This window comes from Fulmarus glacialis, unplaced genomic scaffold (genome assembly GCF_000690835.1).
Source record: "Fulmarus glacialis isolate BGI_N327 unplaced genomic scaffold, ASM69083v1 scaffold4564, whole genome shotgun sequence".
In the NCBI taxonomy this organism is placed as follows: domain Eukaryota; kingdom Metazoa; phylum Chordata; class Aves; order Procellariiformes; family Procellariidae; genus Fulmarus; species Fulmarus glacialis.
In genome coordinates this window covers 16,509-41,092 of record NW_009207289.1, presented here as the reverse complement: position 1 = coordinate 41,092, position 24,584 = coordinate 16,509, and the positions used below count along the sequence as shown (strand labels likewise).

General features: G+C 39.9%; 1 protein-coding gene across 1 annotated transcript in view; it reads left to right on the top strand.

Moving 5' to 3' along the window:
• Positions 1 to 21,112, top strand: part of ST8SIA6 (ST8 alpha-N-acetyl-neuraminide alpha-2,8-sialyltransferase 6) — a gene marked incomplete at its 5' end in the record, with an annotated part of 29,269 nt that extends 8,157 nt beyond the window's left edge. Inside the window, 5 exons of the mRNA XM_009576022.1 lie at positions 9,181 to 9,325; positions 11,585 to 11,697; positions 13,026 to 13,118; positions 16,081 to 16,553; positions 20,829 to 21,112. Coding sequence (XP_009574317.1) covers positions 9,181 to 9,325; positions 11,585 to 11,697; positions 13,026 to 13,118; positions 16,081 to 16,549 — 820 coding nt within the window. The remainder of the gene's footprint in view (positions 1 to 9,180; positions 9,326 to 11,584; positions 11,698 to 13,025; positions 13,119 to 16,080; positions 16,554 to 20,828) is intronic.
• Positions 21,113 to 24,584: the final 3,472 nt, after the last annotated feature.

The window sequence follows — 24,584 nt, the reverse complement described above, 5'->3', positions numbered from 1 at the left end:
AGCAGGAATTGGGTAATCCAGCTAGCCACCTTCAGAAGAGCTTGAAGCTGCCGGTGTCATATTCACCTGCCAGTGCCACCAGAAGTCTGCCTGCTGACTAGACTGCAGAGAAGCTGCTTGACTTCTTTCCCTGTTTGCCCATCTGTTAAATGGAATGAACACTTACATGCTTCTCAGGCATAGTGTCAATTGTATGACATCTCTGTATTATCCTGAAGTTCTGAAGAACAGGCATGCATATTTATAAGGGATTTAATGTCTTATGCTTCAGCGTATAAACTAACCTCTAATTAATAAGGTTCAAAAGCAGCTTCCCGTGGGGTAGTAAATTTCTCAAAGAAGCTTTCTTGTGTTTTCCTTTGCAGCCTTTGCTGTTGCCTACCATCATACTGATGGTGGAGTGAATGAATATATGATCTGAGCCAGTAACTCTTAGGTTCCTAGAAGACAGCACTGCGTGCCAATGAGTATACATCAATTCTCTTTGTAAGCTGCATTCCCAGAAGATCCAGGCCAAATAAAAGAACATGAATTAAAAGTGCAATGAAGGAAAGAAATACTTGTCTTTGTATTGGGCAAAAGAGTTACAGCTAACAGCCATGTGTGGCACAAAACACAGTGTTTTTGCCAACCGATTGTACAAAAAGCAGAGTGCAGGATTCCAGGTTGACCCTCTACTACCTAGCTCAGTTTTGCGATGCAGCTGTGCAGACTGTGTCCATTTGTTGTCAGAGAGCTGCCCTTTTCCAAATGGCTTCTTCTAAAGCTGCTCTGCTGTGCACGCTCACATGCACTTGGCTAGATTGCTATCTGGCAGTGGTCAGTGGTTCTTGACAGCTATGTGATGTTTACCCATGCATTTCTCAAAATCAAGAAGAATCATGAGGCAAGTACAAGCCATGATGTTTTCTTTAATACCTCCCATATCCACAGTCACTCTTCTGTGGTTGATTTTTGTCCAGCCTCTGTTGGGGAGCCAGTCCCGTGGCCTTTCACTTATTTCAGTATTTGTAATGCTGACATCAGCACTGCCAGATTTAGGCTGCCCTCAGAGGAGCAAGTGCAAGCACTTGGTTCATCGCTCTTGCAATCTAGTTAAGATTTATTGTGCCCCACATTAGTGTTAGTCAGCCATTGCTAAAGAGGTTTTATCCAACTTCACAATAGATGCTAGCAAAGGTGATGTACCTACACCAGAAGTGGTGTAAATGGCATCCTACTAACAGCGATTTAGGGAAAGTCTTCTCCAATGTTTACTGCTACTGACACATAGAGAACTATTTAAGTATTTTTTATTCAGACCTTTCCTTTATGAAATTCAGCTGTGCTTCTCTTGTTCTTTTTTTATTTCTCTTGTTCTTTATGGCTCTACAATCTAGCATCTCCACATTATCCCTTTGTTTCTCAGCCCACCTGCATTCTTCCTCCCCTTTCAGATTTACATCAGCTCTAACTTGTTTTAGACAAGCAAGTCCTCGGATTTCTTGGTTATAAGAGAGGATTGGTAGAAACTTGGAAAGGGAGGAGAAATAATCTCGCAGCTGCCTGGAAGCATCATTCTTAAAGCTCCAGAAAAAAGCTGTTGCTTCCTCTGGAAAGGCTCTTCTAGCTACAGTCAGTAGAGTCTCAGGTTCCCTAGGTAACCTGAATATTAATTATTATATTAGTATTCTTCAAAGGTTTTCCACTTAAAAGAAATGTTTCATTAGTGCAACAAATTACACAGTTCAATTGGGTGCAAGCTGTAATTGTTTTTTACACCTCCACAGCTCTTTGCTTTACAGACTTTTAAGCTTGATTTATTCTCATTTGGGCTATACACCCATGGTGGCAAATAATCTGCAGGTTTTCCAAATAGTTGCAACTCCTGTTTTTGCTGGAAGCTAATAAATAGCTAAAACAGCCCTCAAAATGACTGGGGGGGAGGGGAGGGAGAATATGGAGAAAGGCTGAGCAGATGCTGTGTGTCAGAGATGCCTCTGGGCATTGTATTTCTGGGCTATCGCGCTGATCTTGGAGCCTGGCAAAGCAACGCAACAGTTCTTCAGGAGTGGAATCACGCTGGAATAGCCCTGTGTTTCCCTGGGCCCCCTCCCCATGGAAATACCATTCCTGACAAACCTTATTTGCATCTGAAGGAGATTCCTAGGTGTACAATACAGTTTTAAAACCCCTGATGTTACACTGCAGTTTAGCTGGCACACTGCTCCACTCCACCAAAATATTTTTAACTTTTTTTTGAAAGAAAACATTACTACTTTCAAAAAAGAACCCTGGGTCTTGAAAAGAATAGTTAAAAGATCAACCCATTTTCCTGGTCCTGTAATTTCGCCTCCTGCTTTTTATTCCAGTTGACCTCTGTTACCCTTTTCCCACTTTAATATCTCATCTGAAAAGTGTGTGTTAAACAGTCTTTCAGATTATAAAATCCCACTCCTTCTTGAAGAGGTTTGTAGTGTGCTACACTCTAACATATATAACAGTATTGCTTAACACATCTGTGTACTGCAGTGAACCACAGTTGAAACACAAATAAAATATCTTGCAAGGTCAATTTATGCTTACATAAGCTCACACCACCACATAATCAATAGCTTTCCTAACACTAAACAGATCAATAATTCCACTGTACTCTCTGAAATCTTCCATTTCACTATACAAGAAAATATGCAGAACTCTGAGATTACGGTGTGATTTAAGAGTACATTTGCTGCATAGGTTTAATAGATCATATGTAAAATCAGGAGTATATAGTCAGAGACATATTTCGATTTCAGAAGAGCAAAAGGCTGTGTGGAGAGATAGTAATTGGTGACAGTTTGAATCTTTTAATTGCTCTACATACTTTCGTAAAGGTTGGAGGATTCCTATAAGGGGAACCTTATTTTGGATCAGACATGTCTTCATGGCGGACTTTTTAAATAGTCTTTGGTTAGAAAATTTTATTACACTTTTTACATATTCAGCCTTGATTTCACATTCAACCCTGTTGGCTTTCATTGTCTTAGACATTTATGATGTTACTTCATTTATAGACAGTTCAAGGGCTGTCAGTGTAGCATTCCCCTTCAACATGTTCTGTTTCAGATACCAGATTTAACAACTCTTTTCTAAAGGATTGGAATATGTCATAATATGCCTCATTGCACTTTGATGCTATTGACTTGGATTGATAAGAGCCTGGAGAAACCCGTATCATTGTCTAGAGCCCCCAGTGGAGTACAATAAGATAATTGCTTGCTTATTATAAAATAAATAGCAGTGGACATAGATAAAAGGTAGTCTCACTGTTTATAGTTGCACCCTTGAAATTTTGCTGTTATATAGTGGAATTTTTTGTGGGTTCTTCTCTGTACTGTCACAAGAGTCTCTTCAGTATGAAACCTCAAAGTCTTTGTTGTCTTCACATGTACAATACAATAGCTCACATGAACTATTGATTACAAATACCCAAGCTAGGTGAAGTATTAAAACAAGCTATTAGGTAAGCATAGACTTCTTCTGGTTATTAGTAATCCACAGACTTTTGTCGCTTGGAATACTTTGCCCTTTATTCAAACGATATTACAAACTGTGCTGTGAAATACACTTATGTCCTGGTTTCAGCTGGGATATAGTTAATTTTCTTCCTAGCAGTTGGTATAGTGCTATGTTTTGGATTTAGTATGAGAATAATGTTGATAACACACTGATGTTTTAGTTGTTGCTAAGTAGTGCTTATGTAGTCAAGGACTTTTCAGCTTCCCATGCTCTGCCAGGTGCACAAGAAGTTGGGAGGGAGCACAGCCAGGACAGCTAACCCAAACTGGCCAACGGGGTATTCCATACCGTATGACATCATGCTCAGCATATAAAACTGGGGGAAGAAGAAGGAAGGGGGGGACGATCGGAGTGATAACGTTTGTCTTCCCAAGTAACGGTTACGCATGATGGAGCCCTGCTTTCCTGGAGATGGCTGAACACCTGCCTGCCGATGGGAAGTAGTGAATGAATTCCTTGTTTTGCTTTGCTTGCGTGCGCAGCTTTTGCTTTACCTATTAAAGTGTCTTTATCTCAACCCACGAGTTTTCTCACTTTCACCCTTCCGATTCTCTCCGCCATCCCGCTGTGGGGAGAGTGAGTGAGCGGCTGTGTGGTGCTTAGTTGCCAGCTGGGGTTAAACCACGACAACTTAGCATCAGGCTTACAGGAGTTACAGCTTTAAATATTTGATAGTCTTTGTGTTTGGGTTTTTTTTTATGTGGTGTTTATGCGTGCTGGGTAACTGAAGATCCACAAAGAGATATGTCTGTAAGCATTGCTGGTGTGGACAATGTGCAAATGCTTTATAACAGGATTGATATGATATTCTTTTTGCAAACAAATATTCGCTTGTACAGATGTTTATAAAAGGTGACTTAGAATCAAATGGACTTAGACCATTACTGAAAGAAGTTTGGCCAGATATCTATTAAAAATCTCCAGTCATTGAAATTCTGCACCTTGCCTAGGCAACCTGTTTCAGTGTGCTTCCTAATACTGCCTTAGAGTGCAGTTGAGCATCTCCTATTTAGAACAATATTTTGGATATTTTGATACTTCTGCAGTGTCCATCCCCATCCACTTTTCCTCTCCTCCCACCTCAATTTAGTCCAATGTATAATGACAGTGAAATATTTCACATTGTCCTCAGCAATGAAGAATGACCTCTTGCCCCAGGTCTACAGGCACTGGCGTCACAGTGTACTCTAACAAAAGAGTGGACTTTTCATGTGAAGTGCTTGTGTTATGCAGAGGGATTTGGAAACATGTACAATCAATTACTGCCCAGTTCAGTGTGGACTAACTGCATAGCAGTTGGAAAACAACGTTATTCTGATGAATTGCTTCAGAAACCAGGATTTTCTTAAGTTCTCAGCAGCCACAAACCTGAAGAAATGATCTGGATGCCATGTGGGCTCCGAATTCCATCCCAGCTGACCTCAATACAAAAATGGGTCCAGCATCCTTGGTCCACAAAGGACAAAATTCAGCGAAAGCATCTGCTGAACAACAAAAAAAGTTCTCCAGTGCAACAATGACTCTGTCAATGTCTAATATGAACAAAACTTCACAGACAAATGCAGCACACCACTCTGGTTAGATTATTGATTAAGACTGTCATGACTGTACTTACTCAGTTTTATGAGGTATGTATTACCAGTCTGAATGGTGTAGTCTTTTTCCAGGTACTGATTTTGTTCCTTATTTGTTACAAGTGAAATTTCCAGATAATACAATCAACTGCCTTTCTGCTTATCTTGGCATAAGAAATATCTGTGGTTGATGTTATGCCTCAGGATTTAAAAATAGCTCTTAAGTCTCACTCTGCTTCCAGCTACTTGCAGGAGAAATGTTGGAGAGAAGGCTTCCTCCAAATAAGAAACTGGCAGTACCAACCTGTACCCCAAAGCAGATACTTTCCAAACCTAGGGCCCTACAAAACTTGGGTACTTTGACTCCAGCTTTCTTCACTCTGGACTTCTAATGCTGTGACAGGATCATAAAAACACTTTGTTCTAGGGCAACCCCCAACTCTAGCAGCTCTGTTAACCACTGGATCTTAAACCTTCTTACTGTAAGCTACATCCATGTTCTTACACATATCTGAGGTGGGTGCTCAGCCTGTGTAGCAACATCCCATCTTCCAAGAGAATCCCCCATATCTCAGTGTTTTCTCCCGGTCAGAACAGACAAGTGGATCACTTTCTACCCTTCCAAAGAAAATGCAGAGTTCGGCTTTAAGGTAGTGCTGTTTGGTGCTGTTAAGATTCTGACCCTTGTCTCTTATCCCACCATCTGGTTAGGAACTTCTTTGTGTGGTAGGTTTTAACAATTTCTCTCTCCCCGGGTGGCATGATACACAAGTTAAAATGTTGTCTTGGCTTTGCAACACCTTACATATAGCACTTGTTAAAAGAATTAACTGTGTGATACATGTCATAATCTTATGAAGTACATGCTCTTTAGGGTGTCATTACCTCATGACAGAGGCCACATATGACATTAATACTATGATGATGATTGCAGTAATAGATTGTTTGAACTGCCCAGTCTCTACCCCTTCTTCATTGTTTGCTGTCAGTTGTAGAGGTACCATGTGTCACAGCTTGTACAAAATCCTATATGAACAGATGGCTAAATATATTGCCAATGGGTATTATTGTCTGCAGGTTACATGCGTTCCCACTGGAGCTTTGTACATGGATGCTTGGGCATGGTGGGATTCTGTGTCATGATTTGATCTAAGAAAGAGGTTTCTATTGTTGCCTCCAAATTTTTAGCATGTATGCTCTTAGGTAACATAAGAATAATATATCATTAATCAATATGTATTCCCTTGTTCTCACTGCGTTTCTGAACTAGCCTGGCTCTGTTTTACTTCCTCAGTGGATCCATAATATTAATTTAAACTATTACTTTCTCATTAATTCTGATACCTGTTTTTCTTCCAGACTCTTTCTGCTTTTATTGAAGCACTTGTTCTTGTGGAATGAGTAATAAAAAGCAAAAATGTGTCATCTGTATTGATGAATGTTATCTATCATCAGTTTGCTTTTTCAGGTTCTGGTAGCCATCATACACAAAACAGCTGTTTTACTAAAGCTGGGCAAGAATGTTCTGGCCTCATTCCTTCTCCTCTGAATGTGCCGTGGTTGACACAGATAATATTTAGGCCTGCTTCATTTAGCTTTAAGAAAAAATTCAAGGAAATCAAAATTATGTTTTTTGTGATTCCTCATCTCCATGTGATTGCCAGGGAGCAGTGAGGGACAACTGCTCCCTAAGGGACAGGGAGTGGGATCGCAGCACAATAACGTGGCCAGCAGAGCTGAGACTGGCAGTCAGGCCCATCCCACCCCCAGCCAGGAGTGGGGCAGCCCTAGCCCCGGGCATCGGGCACCTCCCTGGGGGCGGGATGGGCACAGCTGGAGACTGGCCCTGCTGCGGTGTCACTGGGGCAGCGACTGAAGGCGCCGGGGGACTGACATGGGGTCCTGGGCCATGGGCAGGTCGTGCGTGGCCCTGGCGGTGGGCTGGGCAGGGGTAGTGAAGTCTGGTGGTGCCCTCAGGGCCTGACAGTGATACCTGAATCCTCTTATTACTGCAGTACATATTAAAGTTAGAAAGAGCTGGTTATAGGAAGAAGTGTGCAAGAAGGAAAAGCAAGTGGACTCTAGTCAAGAGTGGTTCAATAACATCCAGTGTTTCCAGTCTTAATCATTTGACTCTCCTGCTTCATTGCTTCATTTGTATTTTTCCATATGTTTCAAATAGGACACTATATGCCCAGAGCAATTGTTTTCACCACGTGTGCACCTCCTGACCCACAAGAGCATAGTCTCAGTTCCATCCCCACCCTTGTACCTAGTAGTTTTCATTGACCAGAGACTGTCCCTGCCCCCTAAGGCTTCAAGCAAGGCAGTGGGAATCACTGTGTTCAGGGAGTGGAGCTGAATATGGCTTGCGCAAATCTGAACCCTACTGTTTCCTCTCTCAGGAGTAATACTTCCCATTATCATTTCCTGGTAGCTCTCCTAGTATGATTATTTCAGATCTCTGCCATCCCAGCAGTCATTTGCAGTGTTCCTCACACATCTGGAAGCTTTGTTTTTGAGGAGTTTCAGAGCTCAGTATTCAAAATGGGTTAATATATACCAGTAAGCCATCTGACAATTGAAATGGTACCCTTTCCTTTGATATTTTATGTATGAATCAAACCAACCTTCCCAACCTTTTTTTCCCCCCATTTTGACCATTATTTCAAGAGAAGTGAGACTGGGAGTTGTCCCAGACTTGTTAATTCTCTTCCCTGTCTTCCAGGAAAGAAAGTTGTTGGGTTCTTCCATGTGCTAGACTATGCCTCATCTCCATCAGAAATAAAATTATGTTATTATTAGAATATTTGCTCTGCGTACATTGTTGATAAAGCCAAATGAAGCCACTTCTCTTACCTGTCTTACCTTATTAAAGTCAGCTTTAATACAGAATTTGACCTGTATTGGTTAACTAGTTACAACGGTTTGGTTTACCATACTCACTGAAAAAGTATGAAATAAAACTTTTCCTTTGGCTCTAACTGTAAATATATTATTTTTTTTCCTCACAATTAACCTTCAGTGTTAGGACAGGAATTATTATCTTTTCCCTGCTGTGTTATCTTCTTCAAAATTCCAAGCAATTCTGTTATCAATGAATTGTATTCTCTAAATGGTTAGTAGTTTTTTAGTATCTCACCTAATGAGACAGCTACGTGCTACCAATTGATAGATAATGGCTGGCCATGAATATTTCAGCCTTACAGACTGAAAATTGGATCCAGTGGCAGCAGAGAGAACATTGTTCCCTAAAGCAAAACGAATTAGAGTGTTTCAGGTCTGATGGGGTTTTTCATTGCATTTCACTGTTAATAACATAGGATGTTTACACACATAATATTTTCGTAAGTTTGGAGGTAACAGGAATTGTAAGATGGGTGATAGCCTTCACTCCTACATAAAGTTTGAGTGAATCCCTTGCACTCATCTATTTAAGGACTTCTGCTAAGTGTTGCTCAGTGTTTCGGGGAGCAGCTAGGCTGTCTGTCTCTACCACAAAGATACCCATCTTCTTTATTTGCAAGTTGTGATGTAATTTATTTAACATCTGTGATACTGTGCACAGGAAAACTGTGCTGAACAGTTGCAGAAATGAATTATTAATTAATTGGCTTGCAGCCATCTAGCTGTTCACTAAGTACTATAGCCAGTACTTCCCATCACCATTCCTTTCCTTGCCTTGGTTCTTTCTTTCTTCAGCCTTCTAGTTTCTTACAATCACTCGTTCTATGTTGATTGAAATCACATTGTTAATTCTTTGGGGACTGAAGTCACTCAGTGTTTCTATAATAATCTTAACAATTAATAATAAGGAGAAGACAGATTACAACTTTTTCTGGATGGGAAAGGGAGACCAAGAGCGAAAAACAGGATAAGAAAAGGAGTTCTTGGTCTGATTAGTTTCTGAACGTTAGTTTCACGAAAGTGAAAATGGACTTGCTCTGCAAAGCAAGTCAAGGGAACTGAACTTTGTTGCTTAGTTAATTAGAACTGGTTTTCATTCATCTAGTTCTCTACCACCGCGCTCCTGTCTTTGAGCAGGTTTTGTTTGGGTTTTTTGCAGGTCAGAATTAGCTTCCTGCTGTGATGCAGTTGACAATTTTATTGCTTCTCAAAACAACACCCCTCTGGGAAGTAACATGAGTTACGAAGTGGACAGTAAAAAGACCATCCTCATTACAGAGGACATTTTTAAGATGCTGCCTGTGGTAAGAACTGTATCTTTACTGTTATTATAATTGCAGTATCATATATATTTTGGGCTTTGAGAGAGCTGCTTTGTTTGATTCCTCTGGAAGAGACCCCTCACCCCCTGTATGCACTTCTTCGTTCACCTTGTAAGACCTTTTTTTTTGCCTTCTTTTGCAGTGGTGGAGGCATGGGCAGGGTGTCATAGATCAGATTGTAGGTAGAGTTGCTACAGAACACAAGTTGCAGCCTGGCTTGGCAGCCAGCTGAATTAAGGAGTGAATTCTCTGAGAACGTTTGCCTTGCTTTTCTCATTCCCAGTTTCAAAGGCATTTCAGCCTGGAACAACATTTCATATTCCTCGTATTTCCATGCCATTTCCGGTGCAGGCTTGGGCATATAACTTATGAAGACTATATTGGTGGTAAACCTGATACTGAATAGAATAGAATAGAATAGACTATTTCAGTTGGAAGGGACCTACAGTGATCATCTAGTCCAACTGCCTGACCAATTCAGGGCTGACCAAAAGTTAAAACGTTACTAAGGGCATTGTCCAAATGCCTCTTAAACACTGACAGGCTTGGGGCATTAACCACCTCTCAAGGAAGCCTGTTCCAGTGTTTGACCACCCTCTTGGTAAAGAAATGCTTCCTAACGTCCAGTCTAAACCTCCCCTGGCGCAGCTTTGGACCATTCCCACACATCCTATCACTGGATACCAGGGAGAAGAGATCAGCACCTCCCTCTCCACTTCTCCGCCTCAGGAAGCTGTAGAGAGCAATGAGGTCGCCTCTTAGCCTCCTTTTCTCCAAACTAGATAAACCCAAAGTCCTCAGCTACTCCTTATAGGACATTCCTTCCAGCTCTTTCACCAGCTTTGCTGCCCAGTGGGGTGGGGCCTTTGCAGCCAGAAACATAGGTTGAGCAAAGGAATCAGATTTTGTAGCTCTGGATTTATAAGCTCTGAAGACCAAAGAGGGGCACAGAGATGTACTTAATTTCTTGAAAGTAAGAGCACATGGGAGCCCTCTTACCCGTCTCTGGCATTCTTGATTTGTGAGATCTCAACTACCATGAGTCTAGTCCTTTCTAATGCTGTTGTGAATCACTAAAAACTTCATTGCAGTATGAGTTATAGTGGTTCCAAATTTAAACTGAATGAGAGAAAAAAGTAGTATGTTTTATGTGCGTATATACTTGCTAAGCTAGCCAGAGTTGCCTGGCCTTTGTGTTCTCCTACTGTCTTTTCAGAATTGACAAAATATTTGAACATGTTGTTTTGTAATATATTGCCAGGCAACGTGATGTCTGCCACCTTCCCCACACTTTCTGCCTTGTTCATAACCGTGTCCCTTCCTGCTTCTCTTTGGGCAAGCTGATGAGAGACTGAGGAGGGATAACACTTTGTGTGAGCAAGTTTTGACTCAATTTTACAACTGGGTTCAATTTCTGCAGTCAAAGTAGCCCAGCTGTTGGTCTCTCTGTTGAATGTCAGTGCTCCCACAGAGGAGAGGCTGAAAAAGATCTATGAGATGTTTCTGAGACCCTCGGATAACAGCCAACTATATTAATGTCAGCTGAAATAGCCAACAATTTACATTAATTTGCTAGATTGTGATCTCTGCTGGTTCACAAGTGGATGCACTTAGCTTCCATTCAGCTTCCCCATTGCAAGACAGCAACCTCTAACAAGGAGTAGAGAGGGTGAACAGCCAGAAACAGTAAGCTCTTCAGTTAGCCGTCACATTCACCATGAGTTAAGCCAGGGAACGTGATTATCCTTAACAGCATCTTCAGGTTCCCCTAAATTCGTTATTTTACATCAAATGTAATTGTGTGATGACAAAGTAATGAGCATTTACAAAGTTACCTTCTATTAGCTGACAAAGTCAATGAGTATGTAACAATCCCCAGTCTGTTACAGTGCAAAGGAAAATGGGTAAATTTAAACTATCTTCAGTACAAGTTAGCTCCTTAGCTTGTCAAGGATTCAGTCCACTACTAAATAATTTTTGTGTTAAGCATACATAATTTTTGTGTTAAGCATCCAGTTTTAACAATCCAGTGTTCCAATTCCCTCAAAGTACTGATGACAGAAATAGCGGTTCTCAGTCTGCTGGTGCCTATTTTTGGCTCTTGGCAACCCTGTCTGCTAAATGGTGTATGCTTTTACTGGGATTTACCAGATTAAACCTGCAAGGACAAATGACTAAAGATGCGAAGAAGCAATCAAAAGATTTATAAGGCATAGGCTGTGTCTTTTTATTTGTTTGCAGTCCTCTCCTCTTTCAGTCTATCCCTTCAAGACCTGTGCCGTGGTTGGAAATGGAGGCATTTTGAAAAATTCCAGCTGCGGAGCTGAAATCGATCGTTCTGACTTTGTGTTTAGGTAAGAGCTGCTTCGTCTTACTGAAGGGTGTCTAATGTTTCTAAAAACTTGGCAGGCTTGGAAGCATGCCAATGCAAGTTTGTAGCGATGAGGAAGGATTTGACAATTCTTTATTTCTGCCTCTCTAAGGATAGTCCTTCTGCTTTGTAGATTTCAGAATGCTGCTTCCTAAGTAAAGAGAGGACTCTATGGATACATGTATGATCTATGATTGCAAAGATACCTTGCCAGTGATGTGAAACGTGATTATCTGAGAACCTGAAATTTCTGTTCATTTAACATCCTTTAGGAGAGGGAACTTTTTTTTTTCCTTCTTTTTTTTTTTTTTTTAAATCAGGACAAGAGAATAAAGAAAACGCTGAAACTGAAATAAGAAAGACTGGTATTAAATGTCACATGTTTACCTTTACCTCTGGTTTAACAAAGGGTTTACTTAGCCTTAGATTGGCTCACTAATGCAGTTATTTAACTGCCCCAGTATTTGTCGCACCTGCTGTTAGCCATCTAAAAAATTAGGCGTCTAATTTAAGTAGGTTTTTTCAGCTTCCTCTATAGGTTGTAGAGAAAACCAGGCATACTCAGAGTGTAATTTGGCCCACTCTCTCAGTACGTGACTCACACTTTGTAGTTCCTGCAAGGGAACAAAGTAACCAAGTGAAGATTCTTCTCTCAGTGATGTCCAGTCACACAGTCTGCTGCATTTTGTTTCCTTTCCTGCTTTTGACTAATATTTGGGCTTTTCAAATTAAGGAAAAAAAAAGTCTTTCCAGTTAGATAACTGTCTTAATAAAAATGGGAAATCTACATACCAAGATGCTAAACTTACTAAGTGACTGATTTTTAAAAAATGCTTTACCTGTTACAAAAAACACTGTTTCTGCGGTTGGGCAAGTTATGCTGTTGTTGTCTCATGAAACAGCTGTCAACATCGCTGTGCAAGCTGAGGGACTGCTATCAATCAGACTGTTTTTAAACCGAAAATAATAGAAGACTTTCAGAAGAAATGCATTGTTTAGGCAAGAGGGGCAGTACTCCCTAGCAGCGACCATAGGACATTCATAGACTGGCTCCTTCCGGGATTTTAACTTTGCTCCTGATTTGTGAGATGATTTATGAAAATGAGCTCTCTGTGCCCTATTTTAACCATCTGTACAGTAGATTAAATATTTTTACTAGAAGTGCTGTAAGCCTTATTTAATATTTGTAAAGTGCTTAGAGATCCCTGGGAGCTGACGTGAAAGTGTCATTGCACAAGAGAGGAATTTGCAAATAATAACTGTAAAGCATTTCTGGTGCACATCTCTTTAAGTAATGTTTCTCAATTTCAGGTGTAACCTCCCTCCAACCATGGGAAGCATTAGCAAAGATGTTGGCAATAAAACAAACCTTGTGACTGTTAATCCAAGTATCATAGCTCAGAAGTAAGTACTACTACAAATCTGTTTCTGTGCAATATTGTATAATTGTTTGACATGATTTAGATTTTGTTGGAAATCTGTTGGGATACCAGCATAGAGAGCAGTGCATGCAGATTACTTCATTAAGCCCTAGTTCCCATGTAAAATATGTACCAGTCTAAATGGAAATCTGTTAAACCTGGCCTTTTTTGTAGCAGAAAGGAGTCAGCAATACCCAGATGAGCAAGTGCCTTGATTGGCACCAGTCCACAATTTATGACAGAGTAAAATTGATGATTGCAAGCCCAAACCTCTTCTTTTCCCCCCCGTGACCCTCATGACCCCCAACATAAGAAAGGAATTGTAATCATAAATCGGGAAAGCTTGGAAATGTGTGTCCAACTCTATCAGTAGGACTCTAAGCACATGTTCTTAGGTAATGTGCTTAGAGGCTATTCTGATGAAGGCTATTTCCTGAATGGAGGCCCAATTTCTGTAATCCATTTTCTCAATCCATACGAAAGCTGCTCACATACTTTTTTCTCAGCAAAGTTTTTTTTTTCACCTTCTTGATGAAAAGAAAATCTAATAAGGCCGGGCTGACTAATCTGACATCTTCAGCAGGCTGGAACTGCAGCTTATCTATGAAAAGGACTGCTGTGGCATGTTATTTACTGCTTACTGATCTTACTGTATCTTATTTGTCTGTCATATCTGTATTTGTCAAATAGAAAACATCAGGCAAAGCTTTTTTTTTTTCCCTTTAAAGGAAGAAGGAAAAAGTACAGTGAGCATAGAAATGACTAACAGGCTTTTGTCATTGATTCAAGGATAGAACTTGATTTTTTGCAATGAGTACTAACTACCTTGATGCTTACCCAGCCCTTTTTGACTTAAATGAAGATGAATTATTGCTTCCCCAAAAATAGATTTAGTTCATTGATGTTAGCGGGGCTGCACAAGAATATGAGGAAGGAAAACTTTGTCCAGTGACTCAGCATCATTGGTGACTACTGACCTGGTGCACGATTTGTCTGGGCTTGATCAAAGTATTCTGCCACAGCTGCACTCTTTTTTTAGCCAAATTAAGCCACATAGGGTTAATAGGAGTTACACTGAAGGCAATAGGAGCTAAAACTGTGTGAGGACGAAATGAGATTGAGAGAGGACTTTAGGATTTTAAAAAATTAATTATTTAAATATTCAGAGAACACTGTCAATGCTTTTGAAGGAGGAGCAGGAAGCAACTTGGCACCATTTAGCCGAACTAAGTTTGTTTCTTCTCTCAGAAGACCTATTCTGACTTTATTCACTTTAATTTATAATTCTGTGTTTGGGTACTGGGTTAGTCTGATGTTACTATTGTTAAGGTTAATCAGCTTTTGAACTGTGTCTGTCGGGGTATACAATGTAGGTGAACTCTCTTGGAGGAAAGAAGCACAGTTCTTATGTGTCCTAATGGAGCTGGGCTACACTGCTCGCAGTGGCAGAGCTGGAAAGGAAAACAAGACGAGGTTGAGTTGTTCAGGCTTCTGGATAAAGAAGAACGGAGATCTGAATTCTGTCCTGAAGGCTCTTTATGTACTTTACACTGAGCAGAAATAGAGAAAATTCTTGGAGTAGAGGCTAGAAGTTCACTTTCAGTCACTCTTCCTAGATATAGGCTCAGCTGTTTCTTGCTTGTTTTGGCGGTGTGACTCTTGCATGCACAGGGGCCCAGGGTCAACAGGAGGGGCTGAGTCTCTCTCATTCATTTTGTTTCAGAGTCTGGTGGTAATGGTACTTTTCTGGGAAGCAGAAGCTGTAAGTTTAAACCCCTTCAGGCTGAGGAGGGGTGTATCACTCCTTGCATGAGTTCAGTTGTCCAAGAGGTAACTGATAACTCCTCTGTGAGGGTTTTGAATGGAAATGGCAGTGGCTGCTGTCCTCTGTCTTGAAGTGCTGCATGAGAAGAGGGTTTGAACCTACTCAAGTTCTGAAGAGAAATGAAACCAAGTTTTCCAGTTTCTGCTGGAGCCATTTGTGAAAAGTGGGCTCTGATAGCCCTTAAAAGGTGAAAATACACTGCTCAAATAAGCAACTACCTACAAAAGAGGACTCAGTGCTTTGAATCCCAAATGGGGTGCAAGTGCCATATGTTCAGGTGATTCAGACAACTCAGATCTATAGAGGAAACGAGTTGAGTGACCCCCTTTGTCTTGTATCGCTTCTTGGATAACTCTGGAAGTTCACTATTCAATATTTGGGAGCATGGAATTATCCAATGGTGAGAACTAAGTCTCTTTGCTGGTTGTTGGGGAACCAAAGCATCTAAGGATAAATCCTCTTAATTTGTAAAGTTAGATCTCTAAGTCTTTACAGATCTCCATGTGTTCCCTTTGTGGTCGAAGGAGATAAAGACGTGCCTATATTTTCAGCTACTTTAAAAGTATATCAAAAGTAGCTAAGACCCTGCAAAACTCGAGCACACACTAATCTTTAACACTCCAAGACTGCTTACATGCATACTTGTACTTCCACACAGGGCAGACACCCAGATTTTGAAGAGGGGTTTTTGTACACCTATCAATGTAAGAAACACATTTCACAAACACATGCAGTGCATATCATAGTGCATGTATTTTTAAACAGAGAAAGTATAAATACGATTTTTTTTTGCATTCTCCTTTGAAATTTCTTGAATCGGTCAATTCTGTAAACAGGACCTGGTCTCATTAGCAGTGAATTTGATCTGCTTCAGTAGCTCCCATATTGCCAATTCAATCCTATGGAGTGTGTTCTTATTATACAATAAAGCCAGATTTTCATAACCGCACATATGACAACATATAACAGGTTGGTATAAGTTTGAAATGTAGACATGCTGACATGGTGCAGCAGAGTTCATAACTCATATATGCAAGTGCAGTTGTGCTGTTTTGGTCTGTAATATTTATATCAATAGTACATTCCATTCACTCTTTTCCTAAAATGTTGTACTTTGCAGATACAACAAACTAAATGAAAAGAAGACAGAATTTCTGGAGAACATTGCGGTCTATGGAGATGCTTTCCTTTTATTGCCAGCATTTTCCTTCAGAAGCAACACAGCCACTTCTTTTAAAGTATATCACACTCTGCAAGAGTTCAAAGCAGCCCAAAGGGCAATATTTTTTCACCCCACCTATCTGAAAAGTCTTGCCCAGTTCTGGAGAACTAAGGGTGTGAAAGCCTACCGGTTGTCATCTGGTTTTATGATCACTAGTGCTGCTCTTGAGCTGTGTGAGAATGTGAAGCTCTATGGCTTCTGGCCTTTCTCAAAATCCACAGAGAAGATGCCAATCAGCCACCACTATTATGACAACCAGCTGCCTAAACCAGGTTTCCATGCGATGCCCAAAGAATACAACCAGATCCTTCAGCTTCATGGCAAAGGCATTTTGAAGTTGCAGTTTAGTAAATGTGAATCAGGCTAAAAAGGTAGGTCACATTCTTACTACATAAAATGTCTTTATTTAAGTAACGGGTTGAGGGAAAACTTGTTTTGCGAACAGTGCGGGTCTGTTCTTCCTTAGAGAGACATTTCTATCTTACACTCAGTGAAAGTTGTGTTCATAAATAAGTGAAAGGTTGGAGTTTTCTGAATAAATATAATGTACCATAGAGTTCAGAAATGTTTTCTAGTTGTGAACTTTAGATGGGGAGCATAGCTAAATACATATTATCACCATAACTCACAGTCAATCGGTAGTGTCTCCTTATCTCAGATATGTGTCTCTACCAACCTATGTTTGGTTTGGTATCAATTCCCATGAACCAACCTCCTTTGTGAATTGCTTTATTAAAGGCAGTCACACACTATGATCTACAAGAGAAGACATCTAATCCTGGCACAGCCTTTCCAGATGTATACAGAGGCCAAAGTAAGGATTAAGATTGCCCCATGAAGGAGTAGCACGCATATGTGCCCTTGTTCCCTCTTGTCAGGTAAAGATAAGTTTAGAGCAGTATGCTCTCGCAGCCCTGGGCTGCAGAACAGCTTGTGGACAGCAGTGAGGAAGCCGCCATACACTACAGCAGATCTTGCTGAGGATTTTACCTTGAGGCAGCTCAGAATCTGGGAGTTAAAAATATAGGATGAAGTGTCATTCCCTTCCCTCTGTCCTTTCTAACTGTCCAGTCCCCCTTGGACCTCTACCTTCTGTGTATTGCCTCAGAGAAATGCAGCCCAGAGTCTGGCCTCTGACCTTGAGCCAATTTACCATACAGATTACAGATGACTTTGAAAAGATTTGTCTGCATGTTTTCAATCTTGATTTGCCCTGTAGACAAAATAAGACCTATTTGTATAAATACTTCTTCATCTTTTAAGCTAACTCAGAAATTCCCCAGCTCACAATACTGTTGTCAGATTTGCCTTTCGCAGAACTCTATTTTTCCAGGGGGTTCAAGTTAATACAACAGTAAGTGAAATGTACGGTAGAACTACCATTGCACACAATATGCTTTAATTGGACTGATGTAATCTCACAACTGTATTACTCAAATTAAATAAATTAAAATAGCATCATCTTGTTCCCTTTGATGGTATTTAGAAAACATGCTATCAAAGATACATTCACACTTGGTTCATCGTAGGAGACTGCTAAGTTTTAAACTAGCAGATGCTAGTACCAAGAAGGCACAATTTTATTCAGTTTATTTGAAGAAATAGAAAAATGAACTGCTTTCATGTATTATTAGAATAATATAAAATACGTGAGAAGAGACCTAGAAGCCATCTAGTGAATCCATTCTCCTTGTCCATAGCAGGAGATTACCTGAGAGGAGGTGTGTGTATGTGTATGCAGTTTTATGTGGCTCAGGTAGGCTTTTTTGCTTGTAAAAAGTTGCAGCATATTGGAAACGTTAAGAAATACATAATGTATGTGGTGGCTAAGGTGTTTATACCCTGCAGTTTCCATTGTATTTACTCTTCCTATAATATAAATTGCTGGAGACATACCATGTAATTTTAACTGTAGCAACACCACCAGCTAAAAAAATGAAAGGCAGCTCTTTATAAATATTTAATCTAGAGAGAAGCAGATAGAAGCCACAAAAATGTTTAAGCATCTGTATGTGTTAATTAAATGCTGTCCATGTTTGGCAGACTGAAAATCACTTCTGTGGCCAAATTTGCAAAATAAGCTGTAAAGAAAAAAACAACCAGAAGGATAAGTTGTGCTGCCCTAAGATTTTTCTCCACTATGTTAATCACTTATATTTACAAAGAGAAAAGTTAGCCCTTTAAAACCAAAGAAATAGAATGCTTTCAGTGTGAGCTACCATTCTGCTATTATTATCAACTATTAGAGATAATTGAAATTCTATGAGTGTATTTCACTGAAGATGACTTTTTCTAAAAATTGAACAATATCCTTTGCCTTTTCAATTTCCCTTTTATGTTCTTCTCCCTGCTGTGCACTTTTGCCTGTTAGTGGGTAGCTGAAGGTCCCTTACACCACTGGGTGCCCGCAGAAGTCTCAGGCAGAACTTCCCTCACACGTCACTGGGACACAGAAGTTTGCTGCTGTAAATAAGAAGTGAAGGAAGCTGCTCTGCTGCCAGCACCTATATTGCAAGCAGGTAGCAGGTTCTGGCACAGTATAGGGAGAGCATAACTGCATCCCAGTGAATCATTTTGGCAGTATTGCTCTTAAACACCATCTTTGCCATTGTAAAGGTGAACTTTGCTTATGGGATAGAGGGAATTGTCAGGTATGAGAGCCCTTGAGAGCTGTTGCTGAACAATGCAGGAAACTCCATCTGCCTTAACATCCGCTCCTTCACCTTTATGGTTATGCTCAACAGACATGTACATGTCTTCACTAAAGTGGATGTGTACCTATCACAGCTGGTAAAATGGAAAATGAGACATCAGCAAAATCTTGAAATGTAATTAAAATAATGATCTTCATTATTTTGTATTAAATTACCAAATAATTTTTGCTGTGGCCCCACAACTGAAGGAGGTCTTGTTTGTTCATTGGTTTAACCTGATTAAGCCTGAAGGGCATGTCATTAGCTTCAAGTAAACATAAGCTCAAGGAGGGGAAATGGCCTGATTCATATTTAAAAATAGACAGAAAAATCTGATTAGAAAAATTGTCAGATGATAAATTAATCAGACTGGCAAAAATTTGATTGCCCAGAAGCCTGGTTAAAATCCAAATTTTGTCTGACCAAAAATCCATCAGGTTTTCTGCTTGCTAGAAAGAGACAGCAGGGAAGATGAGTATGTCTTCCTTTGACATACAGCACCGTAACATTAAGCAGCTGCTCAGAGGAGTCAGTCAACAGAAAAAAGCGTAGAAAGTAAGAATGAGACTGAGACTCCCTGAGTGTGGGGAATAGTGCTCAATCGTCCGAGCAAAAGGACTGAAGGAGGAGAGCTCGAGCAGAGGTGTGCTGGTGGTTCGGGAGTAAAAACTGCTGAGCCTTCGACTGAGTGTGAGTGTATCTTACCTGGAAGGTAAGAACTGGGACTGGGCTTTTTAGTTCCAACCAGATGATTAAAAGCCATCTATTTCTGACAGAGAGAGCAGCAGTGCAGCCCTCCACTCAAGGTGGAGCTGGCAGGGCAGCATCCTGTAAAGCAGGCGACTGCCTGCTTACTTGGTCAGGAATTAATATCAAAGAGAATCATTTTATTCCAAACTCTGTCAGCGTGTGATCTTTTTTTTAACCTTGAAAGTTGCTGCAATCCAAATAAGTGATAAATACTGTTATAAATAGCCTATTTATAACAGTAGGATACCAACATGAGCTTAAATTCTGCTGAAATTCTTTTATGCTTGTGGTGTCTCACTCTGGCTAGAGAAATATGAACTGCCCCACAATTCACTTTTAATTACCTTGAGAAAAATGATACCACATTTTGAAAATAAGGACACCTCTGGATTCCTGTCAGGCAGCCAAATTTCAGCCTATCTGGACTTGGGCAAATATTATCCAGCATGAAATGATTAGATGTATACAACGTTGAAAGAAAGGTCTTGTGTTTTAGTACCCATGCAGTATAGCTTTTAAGCGCGCACTTTGCTTATGTGTTCAGCCACTAAGTAAGTTTAAGTGTTAAGAATAATGTCAGTAATGAAACAGGTGGAGAAAAGTTGCTTCTGGTTTAGTTAAAACCCACCAGAAAGAAAAATATAGATTAAATAAAATTAGAATTTATGTTAGATTTCGAATCAAATGAAAAAGCATTTACAGATCTAGAAGGGTTTGGTTTTGTTTTGTTTTTCCACACCAGAACTAGCCTGTTGAAGAAACAGAATAATTTCAATCTCTAGCTCTTTCAAAATATGATTAAGATAATATAATTTAGAACATATCCATATTCAGATTAGCAGTGGATGTGTCCCATGAAGATTCTGGTTAGACCCAACCTTGGTTAGCTTAGGAAGCAGGTGGGGTAAGTCTGAGCAGTTCTAGGGGTATTCGAATGAAGGAGTCCTCCTTTAGAAAGAGCAGATGCTCAAGCTATGTGGTGCTCAAGCTAAGCACTCCAGCTTAACCAGGAGAATTTTGTGAGACTACGATACTGTATAATAAATGTCAGAGACTCCCAGTCTGAAATCAGGCTGAAAAAGCAGATGCAGAAGGTGAAATGCATACACAGAGGACTAAGCTATTGGCTTATTTTGAATATAACAAGCAGTTTTCCTACTATACAAGAAATATCAATAACATATTTTATTGTTTTAATTCCAGGGTGATGGTCCTAAGGAGACAATTTGTGTATATCTCAGCAGTTCGGTGTTGGATTTGGTCTGTTGTGATTTTGTGAGCATTAAACTGCATTATTACAATAGAGAAATATTTTACACTTGGGGAGAAAAGGAAGTGATTTTTCACACAGTGACTGCTACATTTCTGAATTTTGAGTAATCATTTTTTTAAATACAAAATAGCATTTATTTGGGAAATTCTGAAACTCCTGACTAGTGGTTTAATTGTAGCAAAGCACAATCTCAGGATGGTGGCAATATGTGACATTCATCATGTTTTGCTTCTTAAAGTATCATTAAAACATTTTGACATAGGATCTCTGGTTTTGTTAATATCACGTAAGACAGGCAATAGTCTCTGTATGGTAGCTGCATGAATTGGCAGTGAACGTTTTCAGTTAAGAACTTGATCCTGTAAACACTAGCATTTGTCTACATGAGAAAGGTGATGAGAAGAGCTACAGAGGAGTAATTCATTCAGAGCCATGTCATTCTTAGTTTGTCCCAGGGTGCACAGGTGTAAAAATCCCTGGTTAGAGATAGTCAACTGGTTTATGGGCTTTCATTTTGTGAGCAATAGATAATGCTGTGGATTTAATGGGATCATTCATGTGAATGATGTCAATTTTGTGAACAAGAAGGACCAGAGCTGTATAATTGTTTTTAAACCCCTCTTCTTGCTTGTGTTCGTGTCTAAGGTCCAGTTCAGCTCCAAATGAGGAAAATAAACTAGGTTCCATGCCGCAATCCCCAGAGTCCCAGTGGGGCACGACTTTGCACACATTCCTGCAATCCCAGATCTGTATCTCAGCTGACGTACGAGATGGACCATTCATTAGAAAAATGACTGGTACCAAACCTATCATTTCTTCTATTTCTTTTTCACCTAGCATACCTCCTATCAATATGTGACTACAGAGAAGGAAACTGCACTAAGCATTATTAGCAAAATCTTCCTCTTACAATCAGTCCCAAAGTCTTCTCCTATACCAGGACATATGAGAAAAGAACCTACAGTCACGTAATTTAAAAACCATTCAGATCTTGTGCTGTAATTTTCCATATGATCCAGGAATACCTGTGGAGCAACATCCTGCGACAAGAGAAAGTGAAATATCAGCCCAATGGAAAGAATCACATTAACGTTTACAGGAGCTATGACAGGCAGTTGTTCCCCTAGCTATGGCTGCTTGTATGTTATTGCTTATATGTTTTACTGCAGGAAGAAAATCCAAACAAACAAACCAAAAAAACAACAAAAAAATTTGTAATAACCAGTTTCTGTTAAAAAAAGAGTTTCAGTTGCTTTTTTGAGAGTCTATTGAACGATCAGTTCAAAGATAGAGTGTCCTCCTTCTCCTTCTTTTACAGTCAGATACTATCAGGTATTTTCTTTGCTAAAACTCCTTTTGCCACTGTAACATTAAATCCCCAATCAACTGATTTAAAGAGCATTCAATATTCCATTCATTGAGGATTATATCTGCAAAAAAAATCCTAGTTAAATGAATTGAACCTTTTAAAGTAAAGTTCAAAAAAACTTTTAAAGTGATACTTTATAGGAACATTTCTATATTGTTGTAATATTTGAAAGCTTGCCTTGCAGCAGTTTTGTAATCACATAAATAATCCTGAAAGTATTAGAATCAATCTTTATGGTTCCAGGTCTGTTAGTTGAGACACATTCAGCATCTTGATCCATTTCCAAGATAAAGATATCAGAATCCAATACTACTCCTACCCAAGCAGAAGTGTCCATAAATCCTGGCTGCATATATCAGCAATAAAGTAAATTTTTTGCAAAATAAGGTTTTTAAAAAATAGGTAGTGCTTAGGGGCATTGAATGACACCACTAATACACGAGTGGACCTCAGTATCAGTAGGGCTTTTAACAGAAACAAAGACATCAGAATTGAGTTGATGGGTACATCTGCGTTACCAGCTGGCGACTGAAAGAGGCGAGCACAAGGGTTTGATTTACTATGATCTGTTATGGTTCCAGCACCACACGTCCACATTTTGTCTTCACCAGCAGTGAAATTTGTGCCAGTTTCTGGCCACAGGCATCTGCTGCTCATGTGCAGAGAGCTGGCTGCTGCAAGGCCCTGCATCCATGTTACGAGTGTTATGGATGATCGCCTACTGCAAGACCCTAGTTATAGATCAGAGTGAAATTTGCTCCCGAAAGAGCTCCTCCTACGCCATAAATCACTCACATGGACTGTCCCTGAGCATTTGTAGCTGGAAGCTTTGCAAAGTGACATACTTGTCCTTTGGGTGACGTAAACAGCCTAGATTGAGGAGAACCACGTCATATTTCATCCAGAGAAACAAAGACACACCTGTGTTCGGGCAAGGACTGTAATTTATTCCAGTCTAGTGTAGTGCAATGAGATGATCTTGGCTCTAGTAGCTACATGGTTTGACTTGGAAAAATTCATACATCTTTTAGAGATTGAGAGGATCTTGCATTGTATCTAGAACAATTGCAAGTGCTTTGTGTGTATGTAGAGGTGATGCAAATCATTCATTGCTCAGATTAAATTCAGTGAACTACTCAGCCACGAGTAAAGTGGCAAAACCTGGTTGTGTGTAAGTAGAAGGTGTGGAGAGGAGAAAATTAAATTTATTTGCAGTGGAGAAGCAACTTTTTTGAAAAGTTTTTGTTAGTTAGCACCGTATTGCACTATCTCAGTGAATAAATGTATACAGTGTACCATGACACACCATAAAAAGCTGAAGTTACTGTGTGTCTGGACTATTTCTGTGCAGCTATGTTATTTATAACACACGTATTAGTAACTGTAAAGGTTATTGGAATACATTTTATAAGAGGTTTAGCCGAAAAGAAGAAACCTATTCTAGTTTCCTTGACAAAAAGAGGTCTTATGAAGGAGTGTGATGTAGCATTCACAGATGAGAGCAAACGGAAAGCTCTGTAACATGGACAGATGCTTTGACTTTTTAGCGCTGTTTCAGCAAAGTTTAAACTTGCCGTTGACCTGAAGACTTGATCTTCTGTGCTCTCAAAGCTCTCAGTGATTTGTGTGGAGCACAAGACTGACAAGAAATGCGTGGAGGAATTGTTAACCTTTCCTACCATTTCCTACAAATACTCTTAACTCCTCATAGAATAAAAATAAGCTCTATTAGACTTCTGATTAAGAACCTATTTTTAATGTAGCTTTCTCAGGCCTTGCTCCAGACATGAAGTTATTATGAGATGTTAGTTGCATCCACTTCACTCCACAGGAGTGCAGACCTTGTACCAGGCTTTATTATAGCTACTGCTGCTGTGTGCTTGGTCGCTAGGTCGCGTTAATTTGTGCACAGCCTGGGCAAGTTAATAGCGGCATTTCTGTGTGACAGGGTACAGTTAGATTGATCAAGACTCGCTTGAGTATACTCACTGTGGGAAAGGATGTTTTCTTGGGTAGCCAAATAAATTATTTCTCATTTATTTTACATCTGTGATTTCTCATTTATTTTACATTTGTGCCAGGTTAATGATGAATAAATGGATTTTGTACCTGGCGGGAATGTTTATGACGCTTTTGCAAGACCGAGCCAAGTGCAGTTTTGATTAAGGATTCTTGTCCAAAGGTTAGGAAGGGCCTTTCAGTTCCCTCTACTTCACATGAGGAATAACCATTTTTAGAGTTTGTGGGCCTCTAATGCTGTCACATGCTGTGGATTGAATATTGAGATTAAATAGTTTTCTAAAGATAGAAACACTGA